General features: G+C 38.8%; 1 protein-coding gene across 3 annotated transcripts in view; it reads right to left on the bottom strand.

The window, feature by feature from the left end:
* The window catches only part of ntm (neurotrimin), a 930591-nt gene that overhangs the window by 93312 nt on the left and 817944 nt on the right, over positions 1-19335 (bottom strand). For all 3 annotated transcript variants that reach the window (XM_041801723.1, XM_041801722.1, XM_041801724.1), the window contains one exon: positions 8758-8990. In XM_041801723.1, coding sequence (XP_041657657.1) covers positions 8758-8990 — 233 coding nt within the window. The remainder of the gene's footprint in view (positions 1-8757; positions 8991-19335) is intronic.

Genomic DNA, 19335 nt, shown 5'->3' with positions numbered 1-19335 from the left:
CTTATGTTTGGCTTTATTCATTTGCTGAAGGGCTGTCCATGTTGATGAATTTATCACAGTGCAATTCATGTCCAACAGTGAATTTTCCAGTGGAATGCTCTTTTAGGTGAACTGTGCTTGAGTTACCTTAGCAAGAAATCAGCTGTATACTCACTTAAGCACCTCTAATTAACCACTGTTCTTTAATGCACTGGTTCTCAACCTTGGGGTCAGGACCGCCTTTGGGGTCGCAAGACACTAGGAAGGGGTCACCAGATGCCTTTAAAAAACTAGGAATATCTTTAAAATTACACTTTTGCCACTTTTTACCAATTTTACCAGATGTTAACCCTTATCATTACAACACACATCATGCCACTTAATACCCATTTTTGTCCATTTTAAACTCTCTACACTACTTTTTTATGTCTAGTTTTGCCACTTGTAAACCAATTCTTGCCACTTTCTGCCTACTGTTGCCTTTGTTGACCCATTATTGCCACTATTAACCACTGTTTACACCTTGTCTTGCCCATTTTAACCACAGCTAAACTATTTTTGCCAGTTTAGATCAATTTTTCATCCCATCCCACCTAATTTCCACCATTTTTTGCACTTTAGAGCCATTTCAGTCACTTTCTAATCCCCCTTTACCAATTTTTGTGCATGTTTTTGCCTCTTTAACCCATTTTTGATTTTTTTTTTTCACTTTTATCTAATTTTTGCCACTTTTAACCCATTTATGTTATGTAAATATCAAAATGCACCACATTTTCTTTGTGCCATTCTTTACCATTTTTTGCTGTCTTTAACCCATTTTAATTAGGTTTTTAAACAAAAGTTTTCATTTTCAAGAAGGCAATGAATAAACAAAGATATTTTTTCTTTGATAAGGGTGGTTATTATTCAGGGCAAATATAAAGTATGGATTTTCACAGCTTAACTTTACAAATGACCATGATTTTGCTGACTTCCATGGGCCCCCAGTTTGGCAGGGTCCCACAAACCTCCATCTTTATCCCTCCTCATGGTCAGCCTTGTCTGCACATGACTATTCTTGATTGTGCATGGCTGTGTCCAACCATCTTCATGGGCTGAAAGGTTGAGAACCACTGCTTTTATGTCTCATTTCTATTTAAAAACTTCCACAGACCACTGTGGAAAAGTCAGAAGCCATCTGTTCCTTCTGACATCTAATATTGTCAAATATTGTCTGATATTATCTTTTTCTGCAGATGTTGTTACTATCCATCCACTAGAACAGGGGTGTCAAACTCACGGCCCTGGGGCCAAATCTGGCCCATGGTAATATCCGGCCTGCAAGATCACAGCATATTTCCATTATAAGTGGCCCTTCAGTATGAGGTCTGCAGATTTTCTCCAGTTCAGAAGTGTAAACTAAACTTTGATGATTTCAAATATCCTTGTTAAGGTTGTCAAAATCTGAAAAAGTAAAGACTAAAAAAAATCAAGAGATAAAAACCAGGAATGTTGGAAAAGAAAATTGGGGATTTCATTTCATGTTTTCAATTTTGCATCTCAAAATTATGACTCGCATTTACCATTTTGACTTTTAATTACATCCTTTGACCTTTTCAATATTTTCATAAATCCTAACTTTGGCTGTTATCCCATATTTTTACCCTTTACAATACAATACAATGCAATACAATACAAGAACTTTATTTAGACTCTTTATCTAGATTAAACTTTAGACTCACAATTAAAATTTTTAAACTCATATTTTGACTTTTATCTCACATTTTGACTTTCCAAACTCACAAATATGACTTTTGCCTTTTAAAACACAATTTTTCCATTTTTATTTTTTGTTTTGACTTTTTATCTCACGTTTTCAAATATTTTCTTGAGCTTTAAACTTACTGTTTTGACTTTTTTTAAATTTCAAAACGATTTATTATCGGTGCGTTTTTGTAATATTTTATTATTGGTGAAAACGAGGTTGACAGTTTATGGTTTAATGTTGGCCCTGTTAGGTTCTCAGGTTAGACCTAAATAAAGAATCTGGCCCCTGCTGTGATTGGATTTGACACCCCTGCACTAGAAGTTTTGTCTTTTCATACAAAATTAATGCTGTTTTGGGTTTTATTATGGGATAAGGTTTCTTTAATCCCAGAACACAGCAGCATCATCCAGCCCCATGGAAGCACCATGCTGCAGCTTTTAGGAAACTATTCAAGATGCTGCCAGCCACAGCTGGTGGAGAGTTTCCCCAAGAGAACTTCTGCCATGCCCATCTCTAGTGGAAGCTCTGATGAGGAGAGCAGAACAAGACATTTAGCTCCATCTTTTATTAGAGGTAAAGAATAGCCAGGAGGCCTCAGCCTCTAAAATACCACTGCTCATATTGTTTTTCTCACCACGGGCGGGTTTCTGGCGCTGGTATCAAACACCTGACCATGCAGCGGCTGATGGGGAGTTTGATTACTGAGGCACTACGGCCGGTGTGTGTTGGCAACGGCAATTAAGGTGCATCAAATGATGTGACACACCAGTCCTGCGCCAATGAGTTTTGGGCTTGAGCTGGAGACCAGACAATTTTTTTTTGTAAAAGCAAAGCAAAAAATAAATAAAAATTAATAAATATCATAAAATGCTGAAAATGCTATAACATTAATGGGGGATCATTGTCAGTGAGCCATTTTGTACATGCACTCCTGCATGTGTTTTATCTACTAGCTCTAGTTCAGGGTTTCAGACCACACCGGTGTACATTCTCAATACAGACAGGAAATTGTGTTTTAAAATGTAAAATAATTGAATTCTACGCATTCATGATTTAACAACTAATCAAACATGTAAAAGTTCATTGTCTGACAGCCTAGGTTATCATAAACGACTTGTTATTTGTTCTGGATGGTTCTGTGGGTTAAACAGACACACAAACACTCTAAACATGCCTAAACATCTTTTTAAAGGCTTAAAGTAACAAGTGCAACATTTTGATCAACACGTCTTCTGTGTAGCTAAAAGAAGAAGACTGAAGGATGTGCGTCTGTAAGGTGTTAAACTGTCTAATTCCCAGTGTCGGCGTCTTCGACAGCAGCAGCAGCAGCAGCAGCAGCAGCGTACAGTAACCCCACATACTCCAGAGTGGCCTCAGCTGTTCAAGCACTTCTCTGCTGCTTCAATCAGCCTCTTTTCTCCGGCTTTCATAATCACCAAGGAAACAAGGAGTGAAGTTTTCACTCAAGTATGGATTTCACTTTTCTACTCTGAGAGTTCTTTAGTATGAAGAGGAGATATGTTAACACATTGATTTTACGTACATGGCACCGGCCTGCTTTAAGAAGTCAAACCAGATGGACTCAGATCGAAGACTGGAGTTTTATGGCCCTACTTTACTGAACTCCACTTATAGTATTATTATTCAGAGCAGCTGTAGGATAACAAAGTTAGAAAACAAGAAAGTTATAATCCTTTCTAGTTTGCTTTGTTTTAATCTCTATGTAACAGCTAGTTTACCAGGAGGATGTATATGAAGTGTGTTTAACATAACCACCAACGTAACTCACCAGAGACAGAGAGTCAGCATCAAAGATCAGTCTATCATCATCAGAGATGGTATCAAAATATTTCTACTAACACTAATGCCTCTGAGCAGGTTGGTAAACGTCTGTTCTTCTTGAGACATTTAAGGTCGTTAAATCTCTTTCTGAAAGAAAAAAAAGAATTAAGTCTCTATCGAATCTATTTAACCTTTAGTAACCTGTTGTTCTAGCAGCCTCAGCGTTGTTAACAAACAAGGCTGTGAATACCGTTAAACTTTGCCCAAAGGTTTCTGGCAAAGACTTTAACGATCTTGGCACCATGATTTTCAAGTAAGGCCATCCTGTTAGACCCTCAGCATCCTCCGCAGACTTTAGAGTTCTGCCAGCAGGGAAAAACTGAAATCAAATACGAATCTAAGGTCAAATTTGTCATCAGCAGTCAGGTTTTTGTTGCACAGACATTCTGGACTTTTGTCTTTTGTGTGTCAGATCTCCCTGCCTGTCTATTATGATGGCACCCATGGAGCCACTGTTGTATGGTTGGCGTGTATTGAAGTCTTTGTGGCAGTGTTTCTCAACCAGAGAGCCAAATAGTTGAAAAATACCTCTGCAAGAGCCACAATCTGAGTGGTGAATAGTGGCAAAAAAGTTTAAAGTGGCAATAAAAGTAAGTGTAAGGTGGCAAAAATGGCCATAAAGTTGCAGAAAAGGGGCAAAAAGGTGGAGTAAAATTAGCAAAAACTGGAAGAAAGAGGCAAAAATGGGTGAGAAGTGACAAAAAATGAGTTACCGATGGCAAAAACGAAGCAAAAAATCAGTGAAAGTTAATTAAAATGGGTAAAAGGCAGCAAAAAGGTGGTAAAACTGAGCAAAAAGGAACATTTAATGGCAAAAGGCAGCATATATGGGCGAAAAGTGGCAGGGAATGGCAAAAAAGGGGGAAAAATAGCAAAAAGCAAAAAAAGGGCAAAGTGGCAAAAATAGGTGAAAAGTGGTTAAAAGAAGTGGCAAAAATGGGCTAAAAGCAGCAAAAAAAAAATAGCAAAAATGGGTGAAAGGGGCAAAAATGGGGAGGAAAAGAAGGAAAAAACAAGCAAAAACAGGCAAAAATGGGCGAGAAGTGACAAAAATAATGAGTTACAGGTGGCAAAAATGGTCAAAAGTGGGAAAAAAAAGAAGCAAACAGTCAGAAGTGACTAAAACGGGCAAGAAAGCAATGTAAAGGTGGCAAAAATGGGCAAAAACCTGTAAGGAGATGGCAAAACTTTGAAAAAAGGTGGCATTTAATGGTTAAAGGCAGCATATGTGGGCATAAAGAGGCAGAAATGGCAAAATAAGTAGAAAAAGCAGCAAAAAGCAGGACAAAGTGGCAAAAAGCAGCAAAAATGGATTAAAATTGGCCTTTTAAAGCCTACTGTACAAGTGTGGGAAACAAACTGATTACTGTGACTTGCAATGGATAATTTCTGAGATCAAAATTTTCCTTTTTTAAGGTTTTCTGGGGGAGTAATATTTCAGATTCAGACATAAAAGAGCCCCAAATCATCACAAAAGAGCCACATGTGGCTCCAGAGCTGCGCGTTGAGTATCACTGCTTTATGCATGTCTTTATTGTTTAAAGCCTGTGTTGCCTTCAAGTACCTGACAACCCCATATTGTTTGTTTTTGTCTTTTTTTAATGACAAGTCCCCAACTGTTGTAATTTTCAGTGACTGTAGTACCGTGGACACAGTTTCAGTGAAGTCACGTCTTGTTTGTAAGCCCTGAGGGTGGCTGCCATAGCAGAAATGCTAACTCAAACTTACTTTCCATCAGCAGGCAAATATCTAACTCAGTTATCCTCTACTGACAGTTGACTTTACATGCAGTGTGCTTAAGCCTCCACCCCCAAATTATAGATAACTCTGTCTCTCTTTATCATCACAACATGTTGTCTTCCTGCTGTCAACGGCAGATTTGATTCACTTCCTTTCAGCCGTCATTTTTCATAGCTTTGCTGCTTGTTCATATTGTTACAGAAGTATGGGAGGAAATTAGTTTGAGTGATTCAGAGCTTGTTAGTGAAGTCTATGGTAGAGATCTCTCCTCTAACATCCTCTCACTTCTACAAAGAATAATCAGACTTCACATTAAAGAACTTAGCGCATATTGGAATTGTTCCAGAGACTAACTGGTTCTTCTGGAGAGCTACCAACATCCTCTGATCACATCTTCAGAGAGAAAGGGAGGAGAGCCAGATCTATATAATGAGCTCTCCTAAAGAACACAAACAAGTGCTTATCTCTGTCACATAACTTTACATGGCAGTGTTTAAGGAGCCGGTCTCTCTGATCATGTCATTAGAGCTGCTGGCTGCAACAGCAAAAATAAATACAATGGATGGTAGATGGGCTGCATTAGGCTAAGCCTTTATAGTCATTTGAATTATCCAGACAGAGTACACTTAAAGTCCAGTATGCATACTGTCCATGCATAGCTTTCAGTCACATGACCAGTGCAGGGGTCTAGAGGGCAAAAAGAGTGTAGGGCAGTGGTGGCAGACTTTGACTGCTATGTGAAGCTGTTTCACTTCTCCATCTCCATCAAGTTAACTTCACCTACAGAGATATTCATTCACACTCTACATTTGTGGGCACTTTGGATCCTTTAACAGCAGGGACACTCCTGAAATAACTAAAATCAGAAACATCCCAGCCAGAACTTACCTTAAGTCATGTTCATTTACTGGTAATTCTGCAGGAGTGGAAGATCATTTCCCTAAGACTGCTATCAGGATGAAATTCTGCAGAAGTAATGCTAGCTATATATATATTTTTAATGTGTTTTGATCAATGATGCTGTTGTTTGGAGAGTTAAGGGCATGCAAGTCTTCAATATTAAAGCAAAGGTGAGTGCTATTTAGCCAGCCTTAGCTAGCTGGTATTAATGGACAACCAGATCAGGATCGATTTTTGCCACTTTTCACCCATTTTTGCCAATCTTTAACCCCCTTTGCAATTTTCCTGCCAATTATTTCCCTCATGTACCACTCTAGAACACCTTTTTACTAATGCCATTCTTCAACCCATTTAAACCACGTTTCCTGCGTGTTTTTCCCCTTTGTGCCACTCTTTTATCCATTTTTGCCACTTCTCTTCTATTTTTGCCAATTTTTTACCTGTTTTTGTTACTTTTTGTTAGGATTTTTGTCATTTGTTACCACTTTTCTGATACTTCTTGCCCCTTTTTCCCTCTTTAACCAATTTTTGCCACATTTTAACCTGTTTTCACCACTCTATCTGCAGCCTGCAACTGGCTGACATATCCTCACAAAGGGCAAACAGTTAGCATTCAAGCTAACAATTATAAATGATCGTAATCGGATGAAATTGTATAAAAAACCTTCAGTATCAGGTGGTGTGGATACTGAAGGCCTTTTGGTGTGGATTTAATCTTTACAGTCTTGAAAAGTCACAAGAGTTCCAAGCTCGCTGAAATCGCTGCTGCAAGCGATTCAAAGGCATCAATAGCATCAATGGGAAAGCACAACGGCTAGTTTCAACAGGAAAAACAAGTAAGAGGCAGTGATTTAGGGTTCAAAGTGATTTAACTTTTGATAAACTGCATCACTTCTTGTCGTGTACGACAGCACCGGTCTGGAAGGCGTTTTAACGATTGCATTTAGAGAAAACTATCACACAGACACCTTTCTTTGCTGCTGCAGTGGATCCTTCTTCACTGCTTTAAAAAAAGTAGCTCGTGCATGCAGTGTTTTCCAGCAGTGAAGGAGAATTAATTTGATTTTTAGCATGGCTAAACAAAGCAAAAAATAAAGTTAAACCACACGGTATCAGATTGGTGCAACTTGTAAAAACTTGTGTACTTGCCAACACCAAAACCTTCATTTTAAGCAGAATCTGGCATATTTTTGATGCTGGTATGGGAAGCAGAAAAACTCTACTACAGTTAGTAGTTTAAGCGCTGTGTGCCTTCAATCCTCTACTGGGTTAGCATTCATATTTGTTAATATAGCCTATGCACAGCTTATAAACCGTTGTGTAGATCAAAATAGCACCACCCTGTGCTGCTCCTGTGACATGCTAGAGCTGTTAATTCACCATTGTTCACATTTGGAATAAAGAGCATTATGGCATTCATAGATACATAGAGCATCTGAGCAGGATTGTGGACCTGACCTGATACATTTTAGTCTCATTTTAGACTCCTTGATAAACCTACTTTTTGTCAGTTTTTATTATCAAAGATCTATTTTTAAGGTGCCAGTTTAACTCGGTTTGTAGAGGCGGCACCCATAGGCTGAGGGTGTTGTCCTGGACCCCTGGTAGTGCGACCAGTTCCTGATCTCAGCATCTCTTTCCCCATGTTTCTTGTCTCTCTTCAGTAGTTGACAAAATCCACAATGCAGGTTGCAAAAGTGTTGTTTTTATAGGTTGCAAAATTTGACCATGATTGCAGCATGATTGATGCTATGTGCAATAATGAACACCATGTAAACAACACATGCAATCACAGATGATGTCTGTGTGTGTCAGGAGGAAACAGAGGAATGCATGTAATGTCAGGATGCTGACTTTCACACAAGCTTAAATATTCATTTAAATCCCATAGATTATACTTAAATAGCAGATAAAATTCAGGAGTTGTTGGTTGAACACTCTGAATGCATTACTGTTATTTAGCTTCATGTTGCGGGACAAAGAAAGCGATCCAAACTCTGCTAATATTATGTTTAATATGCTGCATGGATCATCAGCGTATCTAAGTGGAAACTTTAATCCTCCCATTAAACTGTGTTTATATAACAGCAGCCCTCACTGTGGCCTGTGTCTTTATGGAGATGCTGCACCCACTCCACACTTCATTTTAGCCAAAGCATCTTAACATCTGGTATTCCCCATTAACCGTACCTAACACAGTGAGTGATCTACACTCTGCCCTGCCCTCCCCCTCCCTGAGACAGACATTTAGCCTCTAATTGCTCCAGTGGAGCAATGAATGAGGAAATGAGATTCAAGAAAGAGAGCAAGACTCTGCTTTTAGGCTCTGCTTTGTTCACTTATGCCCTCATGTGCTGGTGCTCAGCAACGACACAGGCCTATAGAGTAAAGCCCTGCACAGATTAAACTGTATATAGATCATTTAAAGGGTTTAGATGAGCACCAAATTATTAACTATCATAAAACAGCTCTAAATGTAAACATGGTGTGTCAGAGATGTGCATTAGCGCTCCTCTGTAGCAGGATTCAAGGTCACAGACAGGACTTGCCTTGGACGAGGATGTTCACTGAGGTGGTTCTCGGTCGACTGCTCGTCTGGACTGCACACACGTACTGGCCCTCATCTGTCATGTCCACATTTTCAATTTTGATGGTGAACTCGTCCTGATTCAGAGTCACCAGACTCACTCTCTGATCCACGGACCATTTATCCTCTCCGGCGTACAGGATACTGGACCGGTTCAGCCATGCTGTGTGCGTGACCACGTCTCCCTGTGCACACCTGGAGGGAAGCAAAGAGCAGCATTAAAAATAGAGGTTTCATCAGAGCGCTGTGGTGGTTTTTAAAGACCTTCAAGCACAGATGAAGGGAAGGTGAGCATGCAGCCTATTCTGGTTAGGGTTTAACTACACAAGAGAGAAAGAAGGAAACTGTACCAAATAAATACAGTCTTTCATTAACCTCATTAAAAACTTCAATCAAACAGCATTCTTTATAACCTGCCTTTCCATTCTGATTTCAAATCCAAACTCCTCATATTTTCATCTTAAATCAAGTCCAGTAAGTCTGACTCAAATCCACACAGAAATACAGACCATGTTGTGATGACACGCTCCTTTATTAACATAAAACAAACCTCCTAAACTTTTTCCCTCACAATGCTCAAAGCTCCATGTAGTCTAAATCAGCAGTTTTCAACCATTTCAGGGGCCCTAATTGTACTCGATGGTGGTCCATCACAGCCATGCACATTCAAGAACAGCCGTTAGCAGACAAGGCTGTCCATGGGGGGGGTAAAGGGTAGAGCTTTCTGGGGCCCAGCCAGACTGGGGGGCTATGGAGGTCAGCAAAATCACGGTTCACTGTAAAGTTAAGCAGTGATATCTATATTCTATACTTAACCTGATTAATAACCGCTCATCAAGTAAACAAATGTACATTTATTTTTATCAAAAATGTAAACCTCTTTTCTGAAATCAACATTTAAATGGGTTAAAATGCTAAAATTGGTGGAAAAGGTGGAGAAATGGGAGTTTGAAAGTAACAGAAATGGGTTTTAAGTGTAAAAAAGTTTGATAAAAATGGCAAAACATAAGAAAGAATTTGCAAAAATGGGTTGGGAGTCACAAAAATTGGATAAAAGTGGCAGAAAATAAGCAAAAATAGGTTTAAGTGGCAAAAACAGGCATAAAAAGTGGTAAAAGAAGATTAAAAAGTGGCAGAAAAGTGGTAAAATGGGATGAAAAACTGGTTTGAACTGGCACAAATGGGTTGACTGGGGCAGAAAATATGCAGAAATGAGTAGAAACAGGATAAACTGGCAAAAATGGGCATAGCTAAAAGTGAAATGTGGGATCCCTTAATTAAAAATGTAACTAAGTTGTTTTCTATGTTGTTACTTTGCCTCCCCCCTTACAAACATAGCCTACAAAAACCTTTAGGTCAGACTAATGACAGCAGCCTGGGGATACGATTTGAATGAAAGACACTTACAGTGGGATTCTGCTTTTATTACATCCTCTTGCAATTATTTTATCCCAGAGGAGCTACAGGTAAGCCTCAGCCTATAACAGTTATTGATATTAGGATAACTTATAAACATTTGTCACTCACTTATTCAACACGCTAATGTTAGTTCGTTGATGCTTGTTGTCAGACGGACCGCACTCACAAACAGACAGACACACACTCACACACCCTCAACCACACATACTCGTATTTGTCACTTTGCGGGGCCCCACGTTTTTAACCCAATTGTGGGGCCCGTCCTTTCCTTTGGTCCCAGACCACTGTAAAAAATCAGGCAAGCTTAAAAAAAATTAACAAAATTTTCAGTCACTTTAGATTAGCCATATTCAAACGTTTTTTCTGTGCTAATTTTGGATCTCCACTCCTGTCGTCCTGTGACTGCAGCTCACACTCTTCCTTCCTCTCTCCTGTTTTCACAGACATTTACAATACAAAGTGAGGCAAAGATCATGGATTACATGAACGTCTGACAGTCCAGCTGTGTTTTTATCCAGTCTCATATAGTAACAGAACCTAAACTAAACTAATGGTCCGTAGGAGTTTTTACAATGATGAGCTATTTTTAGATTGTTGGCGTCTCATTTCCATCATGAGACACGGCTGATGATAAATATACAGTATCTACTTAATTATTCTGCTAAACATCAGATTATAATCAGAGAAGAAACCAAGCAAAAGTAATTTATCAGCCATCTGTGTGTGACATAAACAACTCCGTGCCACGCCAACTGACGCCATAATCGTGTGACACAACGAATCGATACACAAATTTGTTGCCAACACTTTCGAATGTCAATTTTTATCGATTTTATTGATTCGCTGTTGCAGTCCTATTAGATTAGGCAAACAAGTTTAGTGTCCATCAGACAACAGAGTTAATGGCATGACGTGCAACCAGGTCATTCGTTTTCAGCACTGATTTCAGGTATTAGCAGACACGTTAACACCCGGCCTTGAACACCGTCAGACTTGCAGAGAGCTTGAAGACTCGGCTTATCGTTCATATGAAAATGCCTTTCTCAGGCCGTCGCAGGTTTTTTTTGTTCATCTGCCCACACACCTGACTCGTCACATTGAAAAGTGACGGAGACAATGAGCTGAGAACGGCGCCGCTGCAATCACAACAGATTGCTTTCACCAGTCACAGAATGCTGCTTTGATACAGGAGCGGGGTCAATGATCTTCGACTGCTTCCGCAGAGCGACACATCTGCTGTAATTTCATGACAAATCTTTGGATCGAGCTGAGGAAGATTAGCTGAGCTGTGGTTGGAAAAAAAAAAAAAAAAGAAAAAAAAAAAAAAACAGGCCCAATTATGAGAGAGAGAGCCAGAGAAGGAAGTGGAAGAGATTCAAAGTTGAACAAAGTGTGCTGATGGCTGCCAAATGCCTTTTTAGCACCTGGGTTTATTTAACTTTGAGTAGTTTGATGCACAGCAGAGCCGGACATTTAAACACTTTGGTCTGGTGGTAATGCATCAGCAGCTCCACACTTTGCAGCTCAAAGACTCTCAGCTCCATTTACACCGACAGCTTTCCTTACAACATCCGTCACTTCCACTTCACTGCAGCTACAAGGGTCAATGACATCCTCAGGGCATTTGGTGAGATGGAGGGAAAGAACAACCAAACAACAGCGCCGGTGTTTGTGTGGCTTTCAAAGGTAATGGATCCCAGCTTATGTACAAAGATGAGATCAGATTATGATGGCAAAGTGATTAAAAAGAAGGTTATGACTCTGCTGTGGCTGCAGAGGATTAGTATTCTGTGCTACAAGATTAACTCAAATACCTAAACATCAAACAAAACAGCAGTTTAAATCACAAATGTAGAGATATTTCATAGATAAATTGATGTAAGAATCAGAAGTTCATATTGTATTGCTGCCTTGCTCTGTCTTCCATGTTTATTATGATTTTTCTAATGCTTCTAATGACCTTTAGTCAAACATTCATCCTAAAAGGAGGCATGAATCAAAAAACTTTGGAGGTCAAAGGTCAAGATTATTGTTACTTGTGTGCATCTCCATCTTTCTAGGCCTTTCTTGTGCCCACAATATGTCAAAAACACTTTTAGGAATTTTCTTTAAACTTTGCACCAAAATCTGTCCTGACTTAAGGATTGTACGATTACAGTTTAGAGGTTATAGGTAAAAGGTCGAGGTCACAGGGCTCATGAGGGTCCAGGCCTGCCCAGAGAACTGGCTGGGACCCTGAAAAATCCCGTCTGGTGATTAATTGATGAGAGGACAGACTGTGTCAGCTCTGTACTCAGAACCAGGTAGAAAGAGAAACACACTTCCTGCTGCACTGCAGTAAATATGAACGCATCAGGAAAGATTTAATGACACAAATCAAACCAAGGTTTCCTCACTTTGATTTTCTACAGGATGAACATAAAATGACATACATGTTAGGAGAACACAGAATCATCTGTATAGGCCAGGGGTGTCAAAGTCAAGGCCTAGGGGCTAAATTCAGCCCATGGAACAGTTAAATCTGGCTCACAAGATGATCACATATTTCTGTTCTAACCGGCCCGTCAGTCTGAGGTCTGCAGATTTCCTCAAGTATAAAAATGTGAATTTATCCTGATGATTTAAGCTATCCTTGTTAAGTCACAAAATCTGAAAAAGCAAGAAGCAAAAATATTTAGATAAGAAGTCAGGAATGTGGGAAAAGAAATTGATTTGTGTTTTGATTTAATATTTCCAATGTTGCATCTCACAATAAGGACTCAAACTTGGGATTTTGGCTTTTTATTTAGTACTCTGAGCATTTTAACTCATAATTTTGACTTATATAATATTTTGAACTTTTAGATTCATAATCTAAAATATTAAGTCATGTTTTGACCATTTTAATAATTGATTTATATTTTATTTCAAATTTTCAACTCCTTACTTTGACTTCATAATCCCATAGTTTGACCTTTTAGACTCAAAATTTAAAATTTTGAATCATATTTTGACTCGTAATTTAACTGTCATTACTCTGCTAATATAAATCCTTTTTTTTTCTTCTACACTGCTTTCCACATTATTAAGCAAATGATATTTTTCTCTTATTTTCCTAAATATTAATGCAAATGACAGACAGAAAAATTTTCAAGTCATCAGCAGTTAGAGCATAATTCAAATGTTTTTGAACAAACTTTATAATGATAACCATATATTTAAAAAAAAAAAAAACAACAACTCAAAATGCACTTTTCCACATGTTCCACATTATTAAGCAGGCCACAGGTTTCAGCAGCATGGAAAAGAGAAAGGATCTCTGCTGCCGAAAAGTGTCAAATAGTGTAATGCCTTGGACAAGGAATGAAAACATGAGATATTTCATGAAAAATTAATCGTGATCATCGTACTGTGAAGAAATTTGTGGCTGATTCAGAGCACAGACGGGTTCGTGCAGATAAAGGTATAATGAGGAAGGTTTCTGACAGACAAATTCATCAGATTAAGAGAGCAGCTGCTAAAATGTCATTCCAAAGCAGCAAACAGGTATTTGAAGCTGCTGGTGCCTCTGGAGTCCCACCAACCTCAAGGTGTAGGATCCTCCAGAGGCTTGCAGTCATGTATAAACCTACTATTCAGCCCCCCCTAACCAATGCTCACAAGCAGAAATGGTTACAGTGGGCCCAGAAATACATGAAGACTCGTTTTCAGACAGTTTTGTTGACTGATGAGTGCCGTGCAACCCTGGATGGTCCAGATGGAGGAGTAGTGGATGGTTGGTGGATGGCCACCATGTCCCAACAAGGCTGTGACATCAGCAAGGAGGGGGCGGAGTCATGAAGAGAAAGCTTGTACGCCCCTTTAGGGTCCCTGAAGGTGTGCAAATGACCCCGGCAAAGCATATAGAGTTTCTGACTGACCACTTTCTTCCATGGTACAAAAAGAAGAACAGTGCCTTCTGTAGCAAAATGATCTTCATGCATGACAATGCACCATCTCATGCTGCAAAGAATCCCTCTGAGTCATTGGCTGCTATGGGCATAAAAGGAGACAAACCCATGGTGTGGCCCCATCCTCCCCTGACCTCAACCCTGCTGAGAACCTTTGGAGCATCCTCAAGCTAAAGATCTATGAGGGTGGGAGGCAGTTCACATCAAAACAGCAGCTCTGGGAGGATATTCTGACATCCTGCAAAGAAATTAATGCAGAAACTCTCCAAAAACTCACAAGTTCAATGGATGCAAGAATAGTGAAGGTGATATCAAAGAAGGGCTCCTATGTTAACATGGAACTTGGCCTGTTAAGATGTTTTTGATTGAAATAGCTTTGATTTCATTAAATATGACCTCCTAATGCTACACATTCAACAAATGACCATTTTCAGTTCTTTACAACCAAAAAAATGTTTTAAACTCTGTTGTGCTTAATACATATAAAAACATCTGAATAATGCTCTAACAGCTGATGACTTGAAAAATACTCTGACTGTCATTTGCATTAATATTTAGGAAAATAAGAGAAAAATGTCATTTGCATAATAATGAGGAAAGTGGTGTAGTTGGAACATTTCCCTTAAATAAATAGCCTTTCACTTAAATACTATAATTCTCAATTTTATAGTATACCTTATATTTGACTGCTTGGTAAAATAAAGTGGATGATAAAAATGTGAGTGGTTGGTAGGTTTTTGAATCCACCAGCCACGGCAGAATGGAGGGGAAAATGGTTTCCAGTCCTGATCTGAAGTGCTTATAAACAAAAGTATGGTTTTCTGATGCAACTTCACCATCTCCCAATGTGCACAGAGGAAAACAAGTCTTGAAGGAAACAAGAAGCTAAAGGTAAGGTCAGGTGAAGTTGTTCTCCAAACTTTAAAGAGCTGCTGGAACCAGCAATAGGCTCAGCCTCCTAGAAGAAGAAGAAGAAGAAGAAGAAGGAGAGACCACACCACTCGCTTTGCTACCCTGATGTAAACAAGCACAGTGGATTGATACCATCCCATAGGAAGAGCGCTCCAGGCTGTATTCTGATACTGAAAACAGAGGTTTTTCGTAAGTTGTCAGATTGAACGGTATATCAGCCAGAGCAATGTGTAACCACACTCAGAACACGTTTACCCTTAGCTGCTTGTGCTAGTAATGCTAACTTTAGCCTCACCAAATTCACTGTTCATCCACTGACAAATCAAATATTTTTTTTCTGATATGGATGATGATTTCTGCTGCTCCTCAGAGCCAGAGCAGACAGAAGCTTTTTATTTCCTTGTTTCTGCTACTAAATGGCAGTTTTATTCTGGCTCTGTTAGTCTAAAGTTTGTTGACTCCATCTTTTTGAGGAGTATTGTCAATAAAACACAAAGATTTTATAGGAAAATAACAGTCGATTATAAAATGGACAAGCTCCTTTAGTTCAAATGCACCATCATAATCAGTCGAGTCAGGTGCAACAGAAACTGGAGCAACTGGTGTTCAAAAATAAGTAAAGCTACCAAAAATCCTGAGTTCAGTCCTCCCCCTGTTTATTTATCAGCCTTCAAGGTCGAGGATATGGTCAGTGCCTGGTGCAGAAACACAGCCTTCAGTGCTTTTCCTTTAACTGGAGAGGGTCAGTGACACAGTTGAAGGTATCCTGGCAGCTTGTTTACTCGGCCCCCCTATTTCCAATTCATGAGAAACCCTGCACAGTCATGTTGTGTGAGTGGGAGTGCTGCCTCTTTGAGAGCATGAAAGAGAGCAAAACAAGCCATAAGGTATGAGCTGCTCGCTCTTCTGATAGTCATTAAATAAGGAGGGAAAAGTAAAGCAGCCTGAGAGTGGCTTCTTCTACAATTTCAGAAATATTCTGCATTGGTTTCTCGGTCTGCATGAATATCAATACTTTTAATAAGAAGTCAAAATGTTAACCAGCTAATTGGAATGATCCTTTGAATATTTATATTGCCTCAGTGGTTCAACTTGGGTTGTTATAAAACTATATGCTTCATCAGCTAAATCCCCCAAGTGAGCAATAAGAAGAAAACCGAGAGGATAAATATTTTACAAACCGCACATCCTCCCGCCCTTATCACTTCTGCACAGATGGAAAACAAAATTTAATCCCAGAAAATGTTCAAACCTTTGAAGAGGAGCCTGAAAGAAGAGGAGATGAAGAGAGATTGGAGGTGAAGCTGTCACCGTAAGCAAACACCGCTCCTCTAACCTCGCCGTATGCTCGCTGACACTCGTGTGTGGATCATTACAATTCAAACACCTGTCGCTCCGATGTGAGACGTCACTAGACTGTGTTTGCACTGCGGATCTATTGTTTAATGATGCTACCTTTGCTCTCTGCAGCAAAAACATCATCCCTTTTAACACTCAGAGGAGATAATTATTGCCTTCTAATGACGAGGGTTTGTTTTGGTTTTTTTTCCTCAGACCAGTCCTCAATCGATACTTCTTGAGCTGTGCCTGAATTGATGCTTTTGAGAAAAAAAATTATGTGATTTTAAAACTGTCATTCTCTCTTTACAGCTAGCCCGTCTTTCTGTGCAGATGCTGCAACCCTCCTCCACCCCAGCCACCTCCATTCAGTTATTCTTCATCTAGTCCAGATCCTTGCAGCTCTCCTGCTCATTTTATCCTGGGCAGCTTCTCAGAAGTCTATTTCTCATCTGATCTCTCAACACCACAACCAGTGTCTAGACTCCAAGGGGGGGGGGGGGGGGGTATCCACTACCCCTTCAAATATATGATATTGTCACAGTGGAGTCTAGTCGCCAAGGACTTTGCACAATTCTCTTTCATTTAATTTGTAAAATAAATTATTGTCAGTTATTATTAAGTCTCTCCTGATTGAGATGTCTTTATAAGGCAGCGTTATTCAACCCTGCTCAAACAAAGAGCCAAAAAAATACCTTCCCAAGAGCTGCAATCTAAATGCTTAAAAGTGGTGAAAATGGGTTAAAGCGGCTATGAAAATAAGTGAAAGGTGGCAAAATGGTCAAAAAGCAGCAAAAAAGCAGTAAATAATGAGAGGAAAGGGGGCCAAATAGGCATACAATGGAGAAAACTGGGTGAAAGTGGCAAAAATAGGTGCAAAGTCACAAAGTATTGAGTTACATGTAGGGCTGAACGATTTGCAAAAATAATCTAATTGCAATTATTTACTGCAATATTGCAATTGCGATTTGAAATGCGATTATTTAGGTTTCTCAATTTTTCTGTTGTTTAGCAAACATCAGAAAGAAATCACTCAATATTATAACAAGTACAATATCAGATAAGATAAGGCTCACTTTAGAAAAAATATCTTTCTGTGATTTTGGATTACATATCAAATTTGATATCAATTGCTCTATTGAAGGGGACGATCATTTCTCATATTCTTCTCATTTTGATGAAGAAAAATAAATACATGAGAAAGAAAAGTCAGATTTTTGTAAAAAAAAATAAAATAAAAAAGATACTTGAAGGTTTGAATAATGTATTAAGCAGTGATACTCAGCGCCTGGCTCTAGAGCCAAATACGGCTGTTCTATGTCTTCATTTTCAATATTATCCCCCCAGAAAACCTTAAAAAAGGAAACTTTTTGCACTTTTTCACATTTTTCCACTTTTCACCCATTGAAGCTACCTTTTGCCATTGGACACCACTTTTTTTCCTACTCTTTTGCTACTTCTTCCCATTGTTTCCCACTTTTATCCCATTTTTTCCTTTTTAAGGCTATCTTTTGCCATTTAATACCACTTTTACCCTACATTTTTTGCCCATTTTCACACTTTTTTTGCAACTTTTTACCCATCTTTTTGCCACTTTTATCCCATTTCTGCCCCTTTTCACCCATTTTTCTCTGCATTTTCACCCATTTAAGCTACTTATATCATTAAATACCACTTTTTTACTATTTTTTGCCCGCTTTAGCCAATCTTGACTGCTTTTGCCCATTAAAGTCAATTTAAACTATTTTTTTTTCCACGGTTTTGCCACTTTTGTACCATTTTATGCCAACTGTAACTCATTTTTTGTCACTTCTCACTAATTTGGGCTACTTACTGACCGTTTTTCCAACTTTCCTCCCCATTTTTGTTGCTTTTTGACCATTTTTGCCACCTTTACCTTATTGTTATTGCCAGTGGTTCTCAACGTTGGGGTCAGGACACTCATGGGGATCGCCCCCCAAAAAACAAAGAAAATCTTTTAAAATTATACTGTTGCCACCTTACACCCATTTCGTTAAATTTTGACCCCTTTTTATTGCTTTTTTCCACCAATTCTGCCAATTTTAACACATTTTTGCCACTTAAAACCAATTTTTCCCACTTCAAACCCTTTCCAACACTTTTTTCTGCCTGTTTTTGCCACTTCTAAACCAAGTCTTGCCACTCTGCACCTAATGTTGCCTCTGTTAAACCAATATTGCCTCTATTAACCACTTTCTGTCACATTTTACACCCATTTCAACCACATTTCACTATTTGATATGCTCATTTTTTTCCCAGTTTAACCCATTTCTGCCATTTTTGCACATTTTTCTGTCTTAATTAACCCTTTTTGTCTTTTTATATCAATTTTATATCCAATTTCACCAAATTTTCCATCAATTCTTGCCAATTTAAAGTAATTTCAGCCACTTTTTAATTCCCCTTAACACTGTCTATGCCAGTTTCTGCCACTTTAACCAATTTTTGCCACTTTTTCCTTATTTTTTTTTTTTCAATTTTATCCCATTTGTTACAGTTCTAACCAATTTCTGCTACTTTTAAAATCCAATTCAACCACCTTTTCCAACTTTTTTTTTTTTTTTTTTTTTTTTAGGCCATTATTAACCTATTCTGGTCATTTTAACCCATTTTATTTCTGTTTTTAACAAACGGGATTTGAACCAATTTTTAAGAGGGCTATCTACCCCACAAATGAATAAAAAAATACTTGTTTCTTTGGTAAGGGTGGTTATTTTTCAGGTTAAAGCTCTCCCCTTTAACCCCCCTTATGGACGGCCTTGTCTCCACATGACTACTCTTGAATGTGCATGGCTGTGTTCAACCTTCAGGTACGGTGGGGGTCTCCTGTCTCTGGCACCTTTATTTTGGGGGTCCTGGGCTGAAAACTTTAAGAACCACTGGTTATTGCAACTTAAGCTGTTTTTGTCACTTTTCACCAC

The sequence above is a fragment of the Cheilinus undulatus genome, linkage group 12, assembly GCF_018320785.1.
Source record: "Cheilinus undulatus linkage group 12, ASM1832078v1, whole genome shotgun sequence".
NCBI lineage: Eukaryota > Metazoa > Chordata > Actinopteri > Labriformes > Labridae > Cheilinus > Cheilinus undulatus.
Note: the sequence above shows the minus strand (reverse complement) of the source record. Positions and strands in the feature narration are given on the sequence as shown.